This window comes from Branchiostoma lanceolatum, chromosome 19 (genome assembly GCF_035083965.1).
Source record: "Branchiostoma lanceolatum isolate klBraLanc5 chromosome 19, klBraLanc5.hap2, whole genome shotgun sequence".
NCBI classification, from domain to species: domain Eukaryota; kingdom Metazoa; phylum Chordata; class Leptocardii; order Amphioxiformes; family Branchiostomatidae; genus Branchiostoma; species Branchiostoma lanceolatum.
The window spans coordinates 12,342,234-12,364,846 of NC_089740.1; the positions used below are offsets into that span (position 1 = coordinate 12,342,234).

Consider the following 22,613-nt stretch of genomic DNA (forward strand, 5'->3'; position numbering starts at 1 on the left):
GCATTCAGTACCAAGGACAGGCATTATCACATGTCACCATGCACAGTTCAATTTGTTTACTGAATCTTATGAATAGAATTCTGCTACTTCAGACAACAGAATTGTGTACAATCCTAAGATATTATATATGTATATCATTACTAGCAAGTCTATGACGTATAAAATATTCTTTAAAGGTGCTGCAATCCAAAATGTTGAGGTAAAACCTTATTGTGACCATTTTTCAACTTTAGTTCAAAGGTATAACATACCCCATTCACTATGAAGAGGTTTTCGTTGAGCCTCTTACGGCACTGCATGATCTTCTTATGGCGAACGTTCTTCCTCCATGTCATGAAGGCCTTCCATTTGCGGAAGAGATAGAAGACGGGGATTTTGATGAGTTGTTGGTAGTAGCCGTGCTCCTGTTCCCAGCGGTCGAGGTCAGTGAACTCCGCCTCGCCACCCTGAACGTGCGTCACGCCTTTCTGGCTGATCGTGGAGTAGTCGTTGCGGTCGATGTTCTCGTGGCTGACAATCCTGTAGAAGAGAAAAATTCATTTTAATTCCCTTATTTTGAAATAAAGATGTCTTTCAAGGATACGTCAGTTCATTGTACAATCTGAGTTATATCCTCAGAATGATACCTCAGTCAAGACAAGTAGGTGAGATTGCTACTGATATATACTGCATAGAATGAAGCCTTGCTTTTGTATCCTGAGAAACAAAAAATTAAGTTATAGGAGAACTATTTTGAAATTCAATGCAAGATTTGTGCGATGGTCCAAATCTTACAGTCCGGTCTGGGATGACATCTTGAAGGTGATAGTTCACCTGTTATGTCAATCCTTCCACAAAATGTGGTAAATCGAAATAAATAAATAGATAAATAAAAGATATGGCCCTTACACAGAAGAAATTACATGTGCATTTGTATGTTTTGGTTTGTCTACTTATCTGTGTAAAGTTCTGATCATCTGAAAGTAAACACAATACTACCATGCACATTTACTAGAAACTGTGTACAATTACAGACTGAAGCACTGTTTTTTAAGTGTAACCAAGACACAGAGGTTGTCCTTACTTGAGATTGTACGGGTTGTACTCAATAGAGGAGTGTGCCACAGCTGGGGTCATGTACAGGAAACCGATGCCAGGTTTCTGTCGGACAAGCTGAACAATCTGGGGGATGTCTCTGTAGCCGGATTCCACCAGATCTGTTATGTCCTGGACCTAAACAAAAACAGTCACTCACAAATAAACAAACAACACTCTGACTAAGAATTCTCAGAAAAAGGATAGTCACTGTTACAGTAACTCTTTACAGTTTTGTTGCAGGTACACATTAGCAAATTTGCATACATCAGCAAATCAGTTAAAATTTTGTTTGAAAATTTATTATATAGGGTATAGGAGATTCTTTTTACACAACCATGTAATCTCTCCTGCTAACATTTCGGTGTCTGTCAGACACCTTCATCAGAACTTCTGACTGGAGTACTGCTTCTCACCGCTATAATGTAGGTGGCGCTTTTGCGGTGAGAACACATTAATCCTATGATTTAGAATTGTTTTTGTTACCTTGGGAGAAGCGATGGTCGCTCCCCTGGTGTGCAGACGGCGGCCGCCGCTGGACGGGCGTGGCTCTTTCGGAGGTGTGGGAGAGATGGTGGGTGGAACCTCGCCATTGGCAGAGCCATTCATGGCAGCCTAGGAAGAAAACAGTATTTTAGAAACATTAAATATGAGAAAGTTAAAGAACAAACCACACTCATTGATAAGAGTACAGAGGTGTACAAGTGGGTCAAAGAAACTTTCTTATGCTGTTTGTACTACATGTAAGTGTACAAAACAGATGTGTTATGCCTTTTGGTGGTTTCCTGGTTATACAATACGAACAAAATTTTCCCATTTATACTTAAGTCGACAATAGAAACAACCAACCAACATACATCATATAGAAGTCAACAAAGTGATGCAAATGATTACATTACTACATGTATATCATCAGCTTTGAAGCTTAATCCCTTAGACATTAAAAATAAAGGATCTGAAATGCACAATGACCTGCAGTGGCCCCTTCTCTCCGAAAGGAGAAGGAATGCCCACCTCACCTTTTTCTACAAACTCGTTAATAATCATATGATTATAAACCCAGACGGTCTACTTAAACCAGCTCAGGGGTGCACCCGGGGTTACCACCATCTGAAATTCCAAACTCTCAATGCCCGGACAGACACATACAAACACTCGTTCTTCCCACAATGGAACGCCCTGCCTGGCACGGTTGTATCGGCTCCCACCGTTGTGTCCTACCGCACCAGGCTGGAGGCCTGCCCGCCTTAGCCTGGGACCTCCCCCCCCCCTTACTTTGTCCCTCGTAGGGTCATCTGGGGGGTAAAGATGGTGATGAAACAGACCTGTTTGTGCTGTAAGTGATCGGGCAGGTCTGGCAGTGGAGAGGTTGTTGTGGGCGGCGGCTCTAGCGGCTCCACAGTGTGAAGTTTGCGTCTCTTGCCCGACAATGTAGGACGAGCCTTGCCATTGGCTGTGGGAGAGGGGACAATCTTCCCCTGGGCGAGTAGAGACTGTCGTGCTACTTGGTGGATGTACGCCGGCTGGTTCCTCTCCTGGTGAGCCTGCAGCATTGGCTGTGGACAGACAGATCACAGTTGAATTGTCTTGTTGTGATCCCTGAACTTGAGGGTTAATGATATAGACTGGGTCGGAGACTTGAGATGTGCTCTCTAGTGCTTTAATCAGGAAGGGTTAGTACAGATGGTGTTGCTCAGACCTCAGGTTGAGTGGAAAGTGGAAGTCTTTGTTCTTGGATATCCTTACATAGGCCTGAGCTACTTAATATGCAAATGGCCTAACTAATAGTAATACATAAAGTGGAGGGGTGCTGCTTTGGCTATATTACTAATAATACAGTTGAATTGTCTTGAAACCCACAAGGTCTCTTGGCTCCCGGGAATCGAACCATACACTACAGGTATCTAAGGTCCTTTGGAGGAATATTTGGTGCCGTGTATGTGGGAAACTCATGCTTCAAACCTTTGAACATAAAAGAATACAACACACTTATTGAGAAGAGTAATAGGGAGACCTGGTGTGCAACGCTAGTAGTGGCAAGCCATATTGCACTACCTGAGTCAAAGAAACACTTTTCCCCATCCCTACAATGACGCTATGCTTTATTTCTTAACCTTTAGCACTCTGAAGTAGCCGTTTGGTGCCCAATTCCGTATTGGTTACAGAGTTAGGCAGTAGGGAGAATGTTTAAAGAATCTCAGATAAATTATGTACATCAAACTTTACCCCGGACATCAGAAAAAAGGATAGCAACACAAGGCTCTAAAATATTTCAATGGACTAGAAGTATCCGATATATTTTCTATTGTATGTTCCACATCAATAATGTAAGGAGTCTTTACTTCAACTTATCCAAGTATATACAAATCTAACTTATTCTAAGGTCAGAATGAATAAAACATGCAATGCTTTCTCTATTCGTGACATCTGAATGTAAATTATGATATATACCAAAGGTTCGAGCTTGGGCGCGATTGGCTGCGCCCTGGTGTTCATCTGTGCTTTGGTTGGTCCTCGCATTCGCAGAGCGTGTGTGTTGATTGGAGCCTGTTGCGGAGCCATGGACACGAGTCGAGCTTTCAACTGGGACGGGTCCATAGCTGGAACAAAGTAAAACATTATTGTTAAGTGGGGTGAATGTGCTCCTAGGAGAATACAAGTGAACTGCAGATTAGGTAACGTTTTATGAATGCTTATAAGGCTATGATGAATAAGAGAAATTAGCATCTTATGCATCTTATGTTGATCTAATGGAGTTAGTTACATGCAATGCACGAGTATATATGCATACATACAAGAATAATCATTGACTTGACTTGACATCAATATCTTAAAATCATTAGTTTCTCACTGGCATGAAACTTTTTTTTATTTTCCTGTGTAGTTCTTAATCTGCAGATCACTTTCTTAACTTAGATTTGTACAAAAAAAAATTCAAAAATAGAAATGGATATGCAATATTTTCAGGCCTTCAATTTGACCTTTTTTTAAATTCCAATCTAGAATTTTACTGATTAAAGAGAAAAATACTAATCAGCATCCTTGTTCATTTTGATGACAAAAGATGTTTATTGGATGACATAAAATTGCCTACCTCTAACAGGAAACCCGACTCCGTTGGCGGTCCCGTTGATCATGGACCGTTGCACGGAACGCTGGCCCGTCGCTGGAGGCGGGTAGCTCATGTGGATTGAGTTCAATCGGTCAGCCATCTTATCTTTTTATTTTCTGTTGACAGAGAAAAGGCATGTCAAATACTGTCCACTTCACAAACTTGTAGGTTATCCTTAAACTGTTACAAACTGTTACAAAGGGGCAAGTACGCCGCTCCCGGGATTAGAACCCGCGCCGATCCCAATTCGCACGGCTTGGGAATTCAACACGCTAACCACTGGGCTAAAAGGTCCGGACCAGTTAGACTGGTCAGTTAGTGGAGGTTGATCCCCACTGTTACACAGCGACAAACAACAGTGATGTTTTACTAGACTTGAAAATCTACAGAGCGTACATATGATGACAACAAGCGCAACAAACGCAAAACAGAACATACCTGTGCTACATATCATGTTCGCTTTCCACTGGGTCCAAAAGTGCACAGTAACAACATTATTGCAATTAAGTTTCATAATAGGATTGGCAATGAACTAAATACCTAGTAGTATGTGGCTATAGCCTGGAATCTGGACATGCTAGCAGCCAGCGACCATAGGGGAATGGCTAGAGCAAATACTGCTAGATTTCAGACTAATCTGGCTAGCTATATCAGTATATGTACATGTATTACTATGAAATAGGTACAGTATATAAATTTGTACAGATATACGTATACGGTATACCCTTAGTAACCATCATTCAAATGATATGTACTACATGATTTAAGGTTTCGGAAGTTTATCTCAGGAAGTTACAAACATGATTATGGTGTGTCCCCCTTTGCCACCAACCCACCGACCCCCTTTTACTAGGTCAGTTACTAGTATATATAATATGGTATATGAGGGGGAGGGGAGGGGGGCGTCACAATATAGAATATTTTTGTCTCCAAGAATTGTGGAAAAGCAGTGATTTTTCCAATGCCTACATAACTCAATGTTTTTCTCTCTACACCAGTCCCCCTGTACGCAATTTCTATCTACATGTGTAGTTTTGCAGTCCTTAGCGACACGTTTCGACTCTTTGTATCAACTTTGGTCAGATTTATCAACAACATACAAACAAACCAGCTTTATACATGTCGTTCACAGCAATATTGTGAAAGTCAAGCACTCAAGAAGCACATAGTTATGTTTATTTGTGGCTGGAAAAGAGATCACGGCGTGTAGTTTGACGTTCTTGCGTAGGTCGGTAACTTGAAACCATCTTTACGTCAATCGCCATGACCTAAAATCTGTTCGAGACAACTTGAAGAAGTTCACCTTTGGTGTTGAAAACTCAAATTACGGAGTAAAACACTCGCATCTTTCTACAATAATATGTATAATATTTCGAAAGGGAAGGAATTAAGAGAAAAGCATACCTGTCAGCCGTGTAAAACAAAAGAAATCGTTCAGAATAACACCGCGGTGAACTTTCTTCTTCTGTCCGCCATCTTGGCTTCTTTGTTACTCGTTAGCAACCAGGGTGATAAACAAAAGCTCTCGTTCTCAGGTTCTAAACATCACACTATTGTCGTCTTTTCAGGTATTTATCGACAAATTAGTTAAATAACTATCATAAATGAAATAGAAAAAGTAAGCAGTTAACTTAAACTTTATTAGCTTCGTTATAAACGTAATGGTTTGTGCTAATTATAAGATTCTTTAGTCAGTATCATGGGAACAAGAGCATATTCGGCAAAGCTCGGTATTCTTCGGTAATATTCGGAAAAGGCGCCATTTTCTATTTCGCTTCAACAGCCAAAACAACGAACGTCGCGTAGTTTTCAACAATTACTACTCTAGGACGAATTCTTCGCCTTTATTTCTAACCTACTGGAATATAGGATAACGCTTAACGTAAGTCTAGTATCATGTGATTCATTTTTGGCCTATCGTTCAAGAAAGAAAGACCAGTTTCTTTGACAATCTTCGAAGTCGGTAACTTGTGGGGAGGGGGGCGCACCAAATAATTTGTAGGGAAAACATCTGATTCCGAACATTTTTTTTTAAATTTTGTCTGAAGATTTGAGAATGAATGGTTGTCAGTCCTTCACTCTCTTTACAGGCATTCCCTTCTTGTTTCCAATGAGATGTACGTCACGTCTGTTTGTGAATGTCAATGTTTTCTTTATTTTTTTCTCTTTTTTAGATGCTATAGTTTTGATACTTTTAATAATAAATGATCCTTGATACTAACTTCATACATGTACATAAATGAATACAAAAACGTCACGTGAAAATCATCACTTCTGTGCATTGAATATTGGCCAAGATAAGAATTTTTGGCATGTTTTACAGGGTGTTCCTGTCAATAGCCAAGCCGTTACATAATATTAATTGAAGGTCTCATGCAAATCAGGTAGATTGGGGAGAAAACTGCAGTCTGATCCACTAAGCAAATGTGTGTTGTCCAGTAGTTGAGTTTTGTTGTTTTCCATAACAGGGTCACCATGTCTGCAGTCGAAGAGAGTGTGGAAACTGTTCTACACCGGGACAAGTTTCTCCAAGTATTGAAGCAGGAGGCTCCCTCGGCTGACAGTTTCGCAAACTATCTCAAACTTCACGTAAGTACTGTAAATTTTGAAATATTCACTGTATTTTTGAGTTTGCTGGTTTTGGCGGCCACCATAAAATCACAGACCAGAATTTCCATTGTGATGCTACAAACAAAGACTAGAAAATGACAGTGTATGACAGGAAATTGAAGAGCAGTGCAAACTGGAAACCAGAATTCCTACTTATCCAAAGATTCTACTTCTAGGTGCTTTACTCTAAAATATTGCAAACTTTTGTTTTTAGATATTTAGGCGTCATGAAACCAAATTAACAGTAGTCCAGAAAATAAGTAACTCACAGGAGATTAGTAAGGTAACATACTAGCAGTCCATTTTTCAAAGACTGCCCTGTCAACACACTTATCAAGAAGAGTAGCAGTGACCAAGTGTGCTTGGCCAGAGACGGAAGCCGTAGGGAGGCCGCCTTGCACTTCCACCTATTTGAAAAGGCAATTTATGCTTTGTCACCTCAACTGAGGATGACTGCTTTACTTTTTTTTTCAGGATGACAGGAATTCCCAGCTGGACCTTACTAATATGAATAAGACCATCTTTTTAAAGAACCCAACATATTTATCGAGAAGTCTTAGCAGGGACCTGGTGTGCTTAGCTAAAACATGAGCCGTAGGAAAGCCGCTTTGCACTAGTAGTAAATTACCAGAACAATCAATATGCTTAACCTCAATTGAGGATGACTGCTTTATCATGTAAATCATAATTTCACTCACTCACTCACTCATGGCCCATGACCTCTGTGGTCGTAGGGGCGTCATGACAGCAAGCAACAATGATCCCTGCCCATCCTGCTCTGTCCTCGGCCTCTCTGATCAGTTGTTTAGTACTCAGGCCAGTCCATGTCTTGATCATAATTTATATACTTTTTCCAGGATGACAGGAATTCCCAGCTGGACCTGCTGGAGCTGTACCAGACGCTGAACCGCCGGCAGGTGCAGCAGCTGTGGAGCACCCTGCAGGAGGTGTGCAACCATCACGTCATGAGCGGACCCTTCAGCGAGGACGACGAACAACTGGAACAACTTCCTGTGGGGGAAAGGAAACAGGTGGGGGCAATAGATGAATTCAAACCACTCAAACTGGTGTTGTCATAGGGGGGATATGAGGTTTTTTGGTATTTTATTTTGTACGCGGCTGACATAATGATGTAGCACAAAAAGTTGAAAAACACATATTTGCACTGTCATGATGAAACCATGAAAATAAAACTGCCGCAGACATTTTAGGAGTTACAGACTGGTAACTGATTTTACAGTAGGTTGCCTTACAATGGTACGTATTGAGTATGTTAAGTACACCCCCAAAAGAAAGATGTTCCACAATCTTGTTGAAGCTGTGATCTGATTTATGCGGCTTGTGTTTTGCAGGTTGTGAGGAAGACTGTAGGCATCGTGCAGGGCGTGATCACCATGGCAACCATCGCCATCAGCCAGGACTCTCCCATCGTCCCTGATGCACTACAGGACATAGTCCTGGTGTTACATGGTGGGTATCGTTGTCTCTTCACCCCATGGGAAGTAGCATTTGTTGTTTGGTTTGTGGTTTAGCACTAATAACAGCACAACCTTGGATTGTTATAATATTTGATAACTTCCATGTTGTGTTTTTTCAGGTATTTTGCCATCCCTGCCTGAGGCAGCTGTCCAGCTGAAGACCCAGATCAGCACCTTGTGTGAGAAATGGTACAGCATAAGTACATTGTATACATATTCTTAATACCAGTTTATACACTGTAAGTGTAACAATAAACATTTGTATTACATATTTTAATATCAATAGAATAAGAAAAGAACACACCAGAACACATTAGTATACACTTTCAAATGTAGAGATCTTGATTTGGTGCTGGGCAACACCCCTCTTGTTGGGGTAAAGCGCCCAGGGGAGTGTGCTGTGCTTTTATTGTCCTCTGAGGTTTAGGCGCACCGCCTCCTTAAACTTGGGAGGGTCAGCTATCTCCGTGACTTCTTGAGGCAATGAATTCCTGTCACAGTGCAAGGGTAATAAGAGTATCTATAACAGTCTTGTGAAGTGGTAGGCTCTTATATGAATTTTGAGTGTCGCGATTGGCGCGGTGCAGGTGACAGATGAGCTTCGACCGGTAGGGCTATCTTATGGTGTCTTGCCTTTTGCAGAACTGTAAGTCTACTAGCTTTGGTTGCCTTATGATGTTTTTCTTCAGTTTTCTGTAGTTGCTTGTTCCTATTGCACATATTGAACAAAAAAATGTATATTGCTATCTTGGTCACAGGTGGCTGAAGGATCTAAGTCAGAAGGAGAATGCGGTGTACAATGCAATGATGTTCTTCCTGAAACAGAGTCTGGAATACAAAGCAAAGGTAAGAAGCTGTCTGTTAAAGACTGTCCTATAAGTTTTACAGTTACACTGCTGAATGGTCAACACAACTGTAAAGTAGGTTAAAGGTCGGGAGTTTGAATCACAGCTGTTGTTACTCACCCAACTTGCATGACAAGTATATTTTATCCTCATACATGTAGCTTTTAACACATGTATCTTGAAAACATAACATTGATTTCTTCAGATGTTTCTGATAGTGTTTCATTGAAAAGGTTATTTTACATTTCAGTCAAACTAAAAACCTTTATTTCCTTTAGCACACTGAATTTAAGCCATTTTGTACCCCATTCTCTATTGGTTACAGAGTTAGGCAGTACAAAAAGGTTAAGAAGTAATACAATACTGATAAAGATTGTGTTTTTGTTAGGGAACCAGTGTAAAGCATGTGTGGGGTCTACGACAAGTTCTCAGCATCTTCAGCTACCAGGACGAGACTATGGAGGAACTCCAGCAGCTCCTTCTGCTTTGTGTCATCAACAAGACATACCTCGGAGCCTCTGAGGTCAGAACAGAAGACATTTATGATAATTCTTCGCAAAAACTCACACTTTCATAAGTCACAGTTGGTAGATAAGAAAGATGACTGATGGTAGATAAGTAATTCTTGAACGATTCGGAAATGAGCACTGGAATTGACACTTAAACTCAAGGTCTGTTGTTGTTTTTGCAGGGTCGCCGCTTCTTGACTTTCCTCTTTGGGCTTCATCCTAACTTCACAGACAAACTGCACAAGACTATTAAGAACCAGCTGCCAACTGCATCCAAGTAAGATTGAAAGCAATATAACACTCGAGAAAAATGCCTGAAAAGGCACATTAGTTATGAAAACTGAGGTGTCTCTTTATTTATTGTAGACAGTGCATCAGGATATATATTGTATATCTTGAAATTAGAGCTGTGTACAGGTACAGGTTCAGGTACTCCGGTTTAGGTACAGGTACCTGAACCTGTATCTAAACTAAATGGTAGATTTTCAATAAGGGCAAAAGCATGCAAAACTGGTAACAACATAATATCAAATTGTGCTAGGTATTATTTTTATGAAAACTCAGATTTGCAAATGTGTTTTATGTGCTGGAGTATAGTATAGATGTGGCTTTAGTGCACTGCCACGGTAGTTTCATAGTAATTTTATCTGTCTAAGTGGCCATCCCCTGAGTCAGGCTTGACCTGATTAGTACCGATCCAGCAGGGTTCAGGTATTTTGGACCTGTACCTAATTGATTGTACCCGGTACTGTATCGGTACGGTAAACAGCTCTACTTGAAATGTTGTGACACATCTGATAATTGTTCCTCTACAGGGCTGTACAGAAGTACTATGGTGAAATCTACTTCAATGCTTGGAACATAGCTGATGGCCTATTCAAGGAGGTAAGGATGCGAATGTACATCGACTTGGCAATAGGAGAACATGTATTACTTGGTCATCAATAAGCAAAATTGACTGGAGGAAAGTGTTTTGAGAATAGACAGTACTGTAAGTTAACCAGGTTATTGAAAAATTTACTTAGTATGACTGCAATAGCGACCACTTAATATGTTATTGTTCTGTGTGTATTTGTAGTTTGATACAGAAGTGTTCATTTCTAGTATTCCATGACAGTTATGATATGTAACGCTGGTTTTTACCTACAGAAAATTGAGATATGTCTACAAGACCTGATGTACCGTGCCATCCATGCTGATCGCTCCGGCCCGAAGCCTCTATCGGACAATCTTCAACTGGTACGTGCTTTCTTTTCCTCTGAGTCACAAGAAACCTTCTTTTCAAATTTAGTTTTAATTTCTGTATGTGTCAATTCCTGAATAAACCATTTATATATAATAATGAAGCTTTGTTGTTCCTACCATGTTTCTTCCAGCTCCTCAGCTCTGTCCACCAGCAGAAGCACAAGCCTGGAGTGGATGACATGCTCTACACTCTGTACAAACCAATCCTGTGGCGGTCACTCAAGGTATAGAATTTTGCTTGGTACTACCGAAGATTTCAAAATGGTCAGCTGGTTTTTGCCAGGGTCGGTCTGGTAACTGGAAACGCATTTTTTTCCTAGGCCTAGTGTACTAAAAAGTCATAAAAAGGTACATGTACATTGTAAATGTACAAAAGGTACTTCTAAGCACTCTGAAGTAGCCGTCTGGCACCCAATTCCCTATTGGTTACAGAGTTAGGCAGCAGCGAGAAGATTAATATTTTGCTCAAAGTTAAAGACTTTTGCAAATTCTCCCAAAAAAGACTCTTTTAATCTGTTGGTTCCTCCAGGTGGCTAACCCAGCTGTGCGCACCAACGCAGCTCTGTTGCTGGTAGATGCCTTCCCTCTACAGATCCCTGACGCACCTGTTGAGGAGAGGGACCAAAACATGCAGAAACAGCTGGACATCCTGTGGGTAAGTAGTATAGTAGGAGGCCTTAGATACATCCTCTGGGTAAGTAGTATAGATACTAATATTGTATGTCAACAAATTCGGGTTAACTTTGTTCAATGTGAAATGATTTCTTAAATGCTCTTAATCTCATTCTAGCATTTTGTTTCTCTGAACATATTCTATTCACAAAGTTTCAGACATCTAGAATTGTATGTTTTAACCTTTAGCACACTGAAGAAACCGTTTAGCACCCAATTACCTATTGGTTACAGAGTAAGGCAGCAGGGAGAAGGTTGAATATGTTGTAATGACACAACTACATTACTTTTTCTGCAAAATAAGTTTCTGATTCAAATAAGCAGAGCCTATTGTATAGACTAAAGTTTATTTGTTTTTTACCAAGTAATTTCTCTCTTGGATTCTAATGAAATACAAATTCTCTTGCAGTCTTTGCTGGAGGACCCTGAGCCAATGTTGCGGCTGGTAGCCGTTCGCGGTGTTTGCCGTATCGTTGGCTCGTACTGGGAGCTCATCCCAGCCACCGTGGTGCAGGATTTCCTGAAGAGAGTCATAGATGACATGGCTAACGACTGCAACTCAGCCGACGTCAGGGCAGCCGTCTTTAAAGTAGGGATTCAAAAAGAACTAAAAGAATATTCCTTGGGTGAAATAGCAGTTATAAATTCTCAAGCATCTGGATATGATTTTTATTTTGAGTAACTGCTAGGTGCAGGTTGAACTTCATCAGACCATGAGTTGACATGAGTAGTATGACATGAGTTCCAGCATTCTCAAAGCATTACCTCACCTGCAGTTCATCTGTATCTCGCTAGGGCATCATGTTCGTGTTGGAACAGTGTCCCTTGAGCCACCCCCTGCTCAAAACCATGCTGCCACGTCTCCGGAACCACATCCATGACAAGTCGGAAAAGGTCCGCCTGGCCTTCGCACAGCTTCTGCTGAAGATCAAGAGCGTCCGTGCCATCAAGGTCAGGGGCAAAGTTATGCTTTTTTTCTCGAAGAAAAAGAAAATGCACAGATAAGATCATTTGTAAATGTGACGGTAGCTATTCTTCTTTGATGAGAAAACCAGTAAACACTGTTTCAGGGTTTAATCTTACGAGGGGAACATGGGCTTCCCATGCGCCCCTTTACCCAGGGGAGTAGATACTCTGACCAGGGATGCTACTAGGTCACCTTTGGCCATGGTCTTCAACTGTGACCTGTCTGACAGTAATTTTGCATCTCAGGAAGCCAAATAATGCCCCATTTCAGCTTGAAATTCTCTAAAACACCATCCCCCCTTGGTCACTCAGCTTCCTCGCAATACTCCACCATACAATTTTTTCTATGAAAAGCCCTGCTGTTTGTATCTTGTAATGAGAGTACATCTGTGTTGTTAGAATATACAGTAGTTTTGAAAAGGTTAGATACATGTATTGTCAATGCAACACTAAAACGATTGTATCTTGTTGACCATAGTTCTGGGATGTGGTACCCCTGGATCACATCATGGCCCGTATCGCTGTGGACAAGGTACAGACCGCTACCATCCTGGTCACTCTACTCTTCAACTCCTTCGTGCCGCTGCAAAAGGATAGCGCAAAAATCCTGGAGAGGGCGATCTACCTGATCCAGGAAAACCCCCAGACGGCCCGGCGGTTCTTCCAGCTAGCACCCAACTGTATGGCCATTGGAGACACAGGTCAGTCAGTTAGTTAAAGTTAAAATCCTCCCACACTATAAGGTGTATAGGGTGGTGCCCATCCCCATTTCATAGCCCTGGGCCACACTGTGGTGCAATCACTGCAGCAGGGGCTAGTCCACTGGCAGTGGAGTGTGTTTAGCTTCCATACTGTTTCATAAGTATGTAGCATTTTTATTTGGTCTTTGTCTTTGGTATGACTCAATGTGCCTCTTGTCCAGAGGTGTCCTGCCCGGGCCTTCTGGTTCCAAGTAATTTGAACCAGATGTGGTAAGTGACAGAAGCTCAGACCACTATGACACAGGTCAGTTAGATGGAGAAATTCAAGATCTCTTGCCAAAAAGGGTCAAACTTTGTAGTGGCTTGTCAAATTACTGTCATAGTTGTGTACACTAATGATAGGTAATGTTAAAGTCATTTCCACACCATGCTTTTGTGGTGTTTAGGGCAGTACCTATCTCCATTTCCTAAGTCCTTGGGCCACACAGTTGTGCAAGCGTAAAAAACAACAGCAGGGGATTCTCCACTAGTCTAGTATTGGTGTGTAACTGTGTATTCAACTTCCAATCACTTCCATATAAGAAGGAAATTATTTTACATGTCCGATACAGACTTCAGCACCAAGGACAGGCAGATAAGTTCTCTTGCTTGCTTTGCTTTCCCGCCATTGTATCTTCTTGCAAAGTGTACCAACTAAGTCATTTACATGTATACAGCATTTTCATATTTCGACAACATTAATAGTGCCATACGTTTTCTCATAAGTACTGAGTGCTAAGCAAAGAAGTATAATCCTAAAACAGTGACTTAGCCTAAAATCTAACTTTGCCATTGTTTGCTCTGTTTGGTTACAGTGAAGTACATGCTGTTGCTGTGTCATTATGTGTGGCAGCTGACCCTAAGAGCGCTTGCTGCCGACCCGAACAACACTGAAGAAAGTCTGGAGGAGAAGGAAAACATCTCAGGTAATGTCAGACCTTTAATTGTTTCCCTGCTAAAGTAACCTTTTGGTTAAAATTTGGTTTGGCTACAGAGTTAGGTAGCAGGGAGAGGGTTAAAGATACTTTCTGTAACTTCTCAAACCTCGAACTTACCTTATTTGGGGTGAATGTAAGTTTGCAGCAAATCAGTGTCAATTTTTTTAGATATGAATATTCATGAACTTACCTTTCTTAGTATGACATAGTTTGCAGCCAATCAGTGCCCATCTTGTAGCACATTTGAGAAATATCACCAAATTACTAGCATCTGTTTTTATGCAGATGAAGATCTGTCAGTGGCAGACACCAACACCATGGCTGGGCTCCTGGAGGCCATGGCCCTACTATGGGCAGCCAGTACCAGAGAACTCTCACAGGTACACATCTCACTCTATATACGTTTAAAGCATCTAAATATGCCATAAAATTCTAAGTTGTGATAGGATTTCATATTGTTCCCAACATTAAGTTCTTTTACGGTACTGAGGACTTTTGTTAGGATTTTCATTTTTAGTGTCCTAAATGTTCTGAGATACAAACTGATTACTGTTGATTTCTTTCATTGCAGCCAGGGAATGGAGAATGGAAACAGAAGCTGAGAAACAAGTTTGCCCGATGCCTGCCAGACTTCCTCAAGGTTTTCCATGTAAGTATTAAACAAATACATGGGCTAGTGTGCTACTTCTCTCTTGCTTAACCCTTAAGTTGCCATTTTTTTTAGCCAAGTAAAAATCAAAAATATTTGACCCCTGACCTCCCTCACGAAACCCGTGAAACAGCCGGCGGCCCTAACTTCAGGGCTTCGAGCGCTACACGCACACAAAGCTGTCTTCTTCTGGGGAGTACCATACCCTGGCTATAACCGTGCGCAGCACACAGGGTATGTTTCTGTGCCCCTGATAAAACCAGGACTGCCAGCTTAAGGGTTAAATTAATTGTTGTGATTTGGTTGACTTGCTAATAGTGTTTATTTTGTTTTGTCAGCCATTGTTTGTAGTTAACTGTTTTTTATTTTATTATGCAGGATGCACGTTGCCATAATGCGCTGGTTCAGCTCGCTTGTTTCCTTAAAGCCGATACTATTCCGACATTCAGGTAATTTCTGTAACATTATGTACATGCGTTACGTAACTTAAGTTAAATAGCTATGATAATTCTTGAAAGCCAGACCATTCATGTAAGTTTACACAGGTTAATCAAATATTTATTGTCACAGTCTTTACTAGCATAGTTATTACATATTTTCCAGTTATGATTTCTCTATTGATTAACAACATCTGTTTAAAGTTTTTTTAGAGAAATACTGAAATAGCCCTAGCACTTGTTAGCAAGGGCGTGGGCATGTTCATTGTGCGATAGGCTTTCACATTCATCCTTGGGGCACTATTGAATGTGTTTTGACAGAAAAGTTTGATGTACAAGTCATGTAGATCCTTCATACTACAATAAAAATTGCACAGTGGATGTGACCGTGAGTTTAAATTTAAGTTGGTACATTGTGACTTTCAGCTGCGGTGTGGTGTCCAAGCTCAAAGGGATGAGCTGGCCAACACCAGCCTTGGAGTTTGGGCCACTGGTCAGCTGTCTGGCCAACTGGGGCCGACTGGGAGACGTGCTGGAGCTGGTGACGGAATGGCTGACCATTGCACTGGACGGTCCGAAGGCTCAAGATGACATGGGTGACAGTAAGGTCAGTTGAAAATTATATGTAGTGCAAACATTGTTTACCCTACAATAAGTCTATATCCTATTCCTAGTTGATAAAACTTGAGGGATGGTCTTAGATAGGGTTAGTATTTAGACGTTTTGTTTGGTCTCTTTTAATGCAATGTAATTGAATCTTGTAATTAACTACTCAAACTTGTTGATTAAGTGACTACTGAGAGGACTTGAAGAAAATGGTCACTGTGCATTTGTATACAGGTGGCAACTATACACACTTAATACTTTGGTCAATGGAAAAAATTATTCTTATAAGTTTATTTTTTATTTCAAAGATTTCTGAATTTTGTCCCAGGGATCCTTCAATAAGTACCTTAAACTTAATTCAGTACTGGTCGTAGGTCTTACTGTTTGCCATGTCTAAACCGTTGACCACACAGGAAGCTAAGCAGGGTAAGAAGAAGAGAGTGATGTTTGTGGACCCCCACCAGCCCCAGCCCATGCTGGCCCTGGACATGCTGGACTACATATTCTCCGAGTACCTGTGTCGGGAGTGTGCCCTGGACACGCACACTGCACAGCTGTCTACAATCAGTGACAAACTACAAGGGGTGTTGGTAAGTTCAGACATTTGATAAATAAATGTGCATTTGATTTTGATAGTTTTTGCTGGCATTTAATCAGGTTACTAGCTTCTGAACTTCATGTGCACACCAATGTCCAATAGACATACCTTTTTTTGTTTGTTTTTTTGTTTTGTGTAACTGACAAAACACATCAAGGCATAACACACCAGTTTGATAAAGCAAGTACAAGTTGCATAAGACCAGATTGATTTGTTTGAACCACTCACACTGGGGCATACCCCTACGCTTAGCTTAGTGTGGTGAGATCTTTAACATGTTTGGGGTGTGGCTTTTCTCAAACACAGGACCAAAGTGTCCCATCCAAAGGACTGCAACCCCTACCAGTAGCAAGAAAATTGTTGTACACCCAAACCCGTGACACATAAGCAGGATCACTACCAACTGAGCTACGGCACAGCTACATTTGTTTAACACATGATTTCTTTTCCTTTGCGGTGAGCAGACCTGTATTGAGGATCGTCTGGCAACAGGACGACCTTTGACCCATGACCTTCTGTCGGATGACTTTCTCCTGAGAGCCTTGCAGTCCTACTGCCTACTCCATGTACACCTGCAACAGCAGGTAGAACTACACTCAGTCTAGAATATAACTGTTACACCTATTAAGTCAATATACCGGTAATTCCACCAGGGTATATAATTCTGCCGCACCAAGATACGTCCAAACAGATCTCCAACCCAACGTCCCCCGGTGTAATGCACTGATCATGACTCCTGTATATCTAAACTGTGGATGCTGCACAAGAGGTCTCTCATCATACCCACTGTTTTCTTAGTGGCGGATTTATGTAACCCAGCGAATTAATGGAGGTTACAACATTACTGAAGAACACAACTGTTTAAAATCACTACAAGACATCACACATCAGCATAGTTCAAATGTTCAATGTATTTCTAATGAGATTTCACTGAGTACTTTGTGTATTTTGTAACAGTTTTTTTCTTTGCTTTAGAATGAGACGCCTTCGTGCGAGTTCTTCAGTCAGATCTTAGACTGGGCAGACCAGAAGCTCGTTCCTTCGCTGAGTCATCCTGACAATGAAAACACCCAGAGTGCCACCAGCACTGTATCAACAGGAGTGTTTGCTGTTAATGCTATACAGGTTAGGAGGTTATGACACAAAAATGACCTTACTGTCATTGAAGTGTCATTTTAGCAAAGTGTCTCCGGATGCCATGTGCATGTACAGTACTGTTTCAACAGGAGTGTTTGCTGTTAATGCTATACAGGTTAGACAGTGCACAATTAATGGCACAAAAATGTCATTTTAGCAAAGTGGCTCTCTTGTAGGAAATGCATTTTAAAAGTGACATCCTTTGTTCTTAATTTTTGCCTTGTTTCTTTGTGAGAGTGGTGTAAATGTGACTCAACTACAATGTATAAGAAGTCTGCCTAAATGCTTTTTCAAGGAAAGACATTCAGTTAAATATGTCCTAGCAACAAGTATTTGAATATCCACAATTCATTGTTGATGGGTTTGCAATAGATAGTTTTCAATACATGTACATTATGTAAGTGAACTGTTTGTAGCTTTCAATCGTGAAAATGTGCCCAGTTTTCCGTCGGGAATCTTGGAATTGAAAAAGTAGTACACATTTTACATGTTGTCATACATTGTAATTGGAGGTTATGCTAAGATGTACTTACCATCAAGTATATTCGGAATTACATGTATACCACATTTGATACCTTGTTTAAAGGGAGTTACCTTGTGCAGTATTCCTGTGAATCGCTAGAAGGCGCACACATCAAAGGCAAAGAATGATGTGACCTCACGTGATGACGCCCCTATCAAACCATCATTTTCCTTCGTGCTTCGTACGAGCTGCACGCGTCTTAGTTGGGTCCGATAGGGGCGTCATCACGTGAGGTCACATCATTCTTTGCTTTGGATGTGTGCGCCTTCTAACGATTCACAGGAATACTGCACAAGGTAACTCCCTTTTAACAAGGTAGAATCTATGTGGTATAATTGTATATTTGCAATAGATAGTTACTAAACAGTTGAAGTTGCTGTGATTTCAGACTGTTCTACAGGTAGCTGGTGACTTAGTCCTGCTGTGCCTGTTGTCTGATGAACAAAGTTGTACTCTACTACAGCTGGCAGGAGCAATTCTCAGTACAGGTCAGATATGCACAATTTAACATGCACACCTCATTGGGGGCAGACAATGTTTGGAACAGCTAACTCTCCATATATGGCTTTGGTTTGGGTTGGCATTAGGAAGGGCATCCAGCCATAAATACTCTTGCTACAAAAAAGACTTGCACTTGATGAGGAGTTCTGGGGCTCCCCCATCCATGTGCAAGCACGTCCAACCCCCATATGATGGGGAATAAAAGACGTAAAAATGGAGAGAGAGAGAGAGAGAGAGAGAGAGAGATGGCTATGAACAGCTATTACATTGATCCCACTGGTAAACAGCATTAACACTGTCTATCAAATTTCCCGCTTTATGTTTTTGTCAGTGACATGAAATTTGGTACAAATGTGTTGTGTTCGTCCCCAAAGCTTTGCAATGTCATTTAGTGGTCATTTTTGCTTTAAAATATGTCCATTTTTAGTATATTTACTCCAGAAATGTGTGCATTTTGTGGGCATTTTGCTCTAAAACTGTGGACATTTTTTGTCTGGCGTTGTAGACTCAGCTGCGGACCTGCTGTCGTCTGTGTGCATGCTGACTTGTCGTGTTGTGGACGTGACTGCAGTCTCTCCACACGACAACAGGATGCAGGACCTGGTGCCCCGTGTGTTGGAGAGCATCATTCAGACACAGGTCTACCTGGTACGCAAACAGAAGGATGCAGCAAGACAGGTAAGGCCCTCTGTTGTCAACTGTTTAACCTTCTCCCTGCTGCCTAACTAGTAGTAGTATCCAGTATTAGATTATACTGCTGCAGGTTCCCTGATGCAGGGGTTGGCAGCAGTCAGCCAGTCTTCACACAGTGATTCCAAGCGGCTCTGTCCAGCGGGTCCACGTTGGTGAGGCCGCACTCTGTAATGTCCTTCTTTACGCACTCAATCCAAGATTTCTTTGATCTATGAATGCTTGTATCAATGGCGAACAATCCAGACTATTCCCTAGGTAAGCCGTGGGGTAATTTTCCGTTTTGATCTTCCAAACTATGTGCAGAGGCTACAGGAGACGAAAAGCGCCTTTCAAACCATCATACGTGCCCACGTGAACCAACGCTCGCTCAACCAGAACCTGAGCCACGACTTCATGGCCACCATCATGACTGCAGTGGTAGCAGAGATGACGAGGGCGGTGCGTAAGGGTGCGGAGGTCGGGACGTGTGACCGCATCTCTGACCTGCCAACGTTGTCAGCCTTCCTCCTGTCAACTGTCAACATCAATGCTGCCTCAGCTCGGTAGGTGCAGAAACATTTTTTTTTTAAATCTCCGAATCCAGTTGTAGAGTTTGAATTCTCTTTATATATTGTTTACCTGGATGTCTAACCTTCACAAACGTATTTTAAAAAAAGGTAAAATAAGATTAAAAAAAAGTTATTATTAAAATAAGTCCTTCCCACATCATATAGTGAATAGGTCAGTGCCCATCTCTGCTTCTACTGCCATTTGGCCACACAGTTGTGCAAGCACTGCTGTAGGGGGCTAGTCCATTGGTAGTGGTTTCTGTTTAACTGCATAGTGTACCATACTCTTTCTCATACATGTAAGTGCTGAGTGCTAAACAGAAAAGGCATTCTTAAAGTCTTTGGTATGACATGGCCTGGGATTGAACCGATTTACTAGGCCATTGCAGCAGTCATACACGTACATGTTACCTTCAACAAAGACAGAATAATGAATCTTGATAGAAAATAATGTTGTTGTTGTACAATGTTTTTTCCAGGCTCTTTGTGGAGGAGTTAAGCCACTGTGCAGAGTCAGGTGCTCTGCAGGGCCTCCCTGGACACTACGCAGCCTTACTCATCCTGAACACACTACAGAAAGGTGGGGAAGACTTCATACGTTTATGTCAATCTTTGGAGAGAATATTTGATACATATTATGAAATACCTGAATGGCTGGAAAAAATATCAATTTGCAATTTCCCAGGCTAAAAAGGCTCTCTGTTACATGAATATATTACTTAATGCAGAAAACAGAAGATACGGTATTTCGAGCCCTGAATATGTAGCATTAGTATGCATACATTAGATGAGCACATTTAACTTCTTAACTTCAGTGACCTGTCATATACCTTGCCTTAGTTACAAAGAGAATATTTTTAACCTGAACTGTGGTTGGCAGATGCCCACAGCTCATCTCAGTTTCACCCATACAAAACTCTAGTCACTTTGTGACCCATAGCTGACTGTTATCCAGCCAGTTGTGAGGAAGGAGACGTGTGATTGGCTTGTCCTGTATGTGAAGTTGTGTGCTGTTGTTATAGATGGCTGGAGAGCAGGTAGACTGAAGGAGTGTGCTGATGTGGTACAGTTTGTCCTGTATGTGAGGTTGTGTACTGTTGTTATAGATGGTTGGAGGGCAGGTAGACTTAAAGACTGTGCTGATGTGGTTCAGCAACAGGCCCAGAACCTGGCAGGGGAAGAACAAGAGGAAGAGGACAGTGCCAAAAGGTATGCATAATTTTCTACAGTTCAACTAATGATGTACACCAAAAATAGTTACTCAAGCAACTGGATAAAATTTTGAAACAGACGTTTCAGACAGCATCCGCTGTCTTTCGTCAGTGACTGACTCATTCATGCTACATGAGTTGGCTGTCTGAAACGTCTGTTTCAAAATTTTATCCAGTTGCTTGAGTAACTATTTTTGGCGAATCTTACTACCTGGATGTCTAACGTTCATCAACGGATGTACATGTACATTTGTTTATTCAAAGGTAGCGTTTCCTGACTTCCTTCACTTATGTCCTGTGCCACTGGTAGGTAGCGTGCGTAGTCCAGTGGTTAGCAATCTTGCCTCTGGAACTAGAAGCCCCGGGTTCCATCCCAGCTGTCTCGCTCACCCGACATGCACGCTACCGGAAAGGGTTGCAGTTCTTAGGACGGGACGTTAAGCCGTGGTCCACTGTTCATTGTGCTTGTTGAAAAGAGCTAGGGGAATTTCCCCAGTACAATGAACCTGTAAATAATACAGTAAATACTGTACATAGCGTCTGTCTTCTCTGTCACGACAAGTGGAAGATTAGCTCATCTGTTCATTGAGTTCATTGGAGCTAAACTGGTTCGAGATCACTTTCCTTTCCACTCTTGTTCTACTACCCAAACGAACAGCATTTCTCCGCAACTGTTACTAGTACATATACTTGATGTCTTTTTCCACATGGCATACCCCAAAACCTTAACATAAATTGTCAGACATCAGACTATTTGAATACCTTCTTTTTCTTTTTACATTTCAGGAAGTTATTTGAAGAAATCACAAACCTGGCGGCAAAGATCCAAAACTGATGGTGTGAAGGTCTAGTAACCTCGTATAGATTTGATATCATTTTTATACAATTATCAATAAGTAAGGAGGTATATATTTGAGGACTTATGCAGAAATGTGCCTTTTTGTCCTTGAAATCAATCGTGTCGAATTTATGAAGACCAAGTATTCACTGTCAGAGCCTCAAAGCTGTTATTTTGCATCTTATTCTATTCTATTGTGATGTGTGACTTCTATAAGTTCTATGACCAATAAGAGTACATGGAGAAAAATAGTATGAGATGAAATTTCAGACACAGAGAAAAAATAGTCACTGTATATTTTATTAATCATTTGACATTAATTATAATCCTAGCTTTGAATTTCTAGTATAGCTTTGTATATCTAATATTGTGTAGATTGGTTATAGCTTCCTATGTATTCCTGAAGTAAAGATGATGAAGAATAATTTTTTGTTTGTTTCTTTATTTCGTTACTCTAATATGTAAAAGATGGGTACATGTAGCATCAATCATTTGTCAATGAATTTTCTTTACCTTATAAGGGCCATATTTATGACAAGGTTGTGAAAGTTTGAATGTACCATGTATGTCAGTGATAGGTCAGGAAGTATTACATTCTTCAGAACACATACACACAAGTACACAAACTGGTATGCAAATATTAGAGTTTTTCATTTAGACCCAAGTTACATTTTGTGTAACAG

At 41.1% G+C, this 22,613-nt stretch overlaps 2 protein-coding genes across 2 annotated transcripts in view; one reads left to right on the forward strand and one right to left on the reverse strand.

Annotated features, from left to right (window-relative positions):
• Positions 1-5,681, reverse strand: part of LOC136425739 (dynein axonemal heavy chain 6-like) — a 51,422-nt gene extending 45,741 nt beyond the window's left edge. Inside the window, exons 1-7 of the mRNA XM_066414679.1 lie at positions 5,591-5,681; positions 4,169-4,302; positions 3,526-3,674; positions 2,400-2,630; positions 1,561-1,689; positions 1,064-1,212; positions 252-519 (exon numbers count right to left, since the gene is read on the reverse strand). Of these exons, the coding sequence (XP_066270776.1) occupies positions 252-519; positions 1,064-1,212; positions 1,561-1,689; positions 2,400-2,630; positions 3,526-3,674; positions 4,169-4,286 (1,044 nt within the window). The 5' untranslated portion in view covers positions 4,287-4,302; positions 5,591-5,681. The remainder of the gene's footprint in view (positions 1-251; positions 520-1,063; positions 1,213-1,560; positions 1,690-2,399; positions 2,631-3,525; positions 3,675-4,168; positions 4,303-5,590) is intronic.
• Positions 5,682-5,941: 260 nt separating this feature from the next.
• On the forward strand, positions 5,942-22,355 carry LOC136425145 (condensin-2 complex subunit G2-like). Its single transcript, XM_066413943.1, has 29 exons — positions 5,942-6,068; positions 6,655-6,775; positions 7,654-7,827; positions 8,149-8,266; positions 8,394-8,463; positions 9,033-9,120; positions 9,508-9,642; positions 9,811-9,905; positions 10,444-10,513; positions 10,778-10,867; positions 11,005-11,097; positions 11,403-11,528; positions 11,955-12,134; positions 12,341-12,496; positions 12,990-13,212; positions 14,067-14,177; positions 14,475-14,569; positions 14,761-14,838; positions 15,217-15,287; positions 15,702-15,882; positions 16,295-16,471; positions 16,944-17,063; positions 17,455-17,604; positions 18,528-18,627; positions 19,146-19,318; positions 19,637-19,875; positions 20,361-20,461; positions 20,988-21,090; positions 21,879-22,355. Exons 2-29 carry the CDS (start codon positions 6,662-6,664, stop codon positions 21,925-21,927), a joined length of 3,480 nt encoding a protein of 1,159 aa, XP_066270040.1. The 5' UTR covers positions 5,942-6,068; positions 6,655-6,661; the 3' UTR covers positions 21,928-22,355.
• Positions 22,356-22,613: the final 258 nt, after the last annotated feature.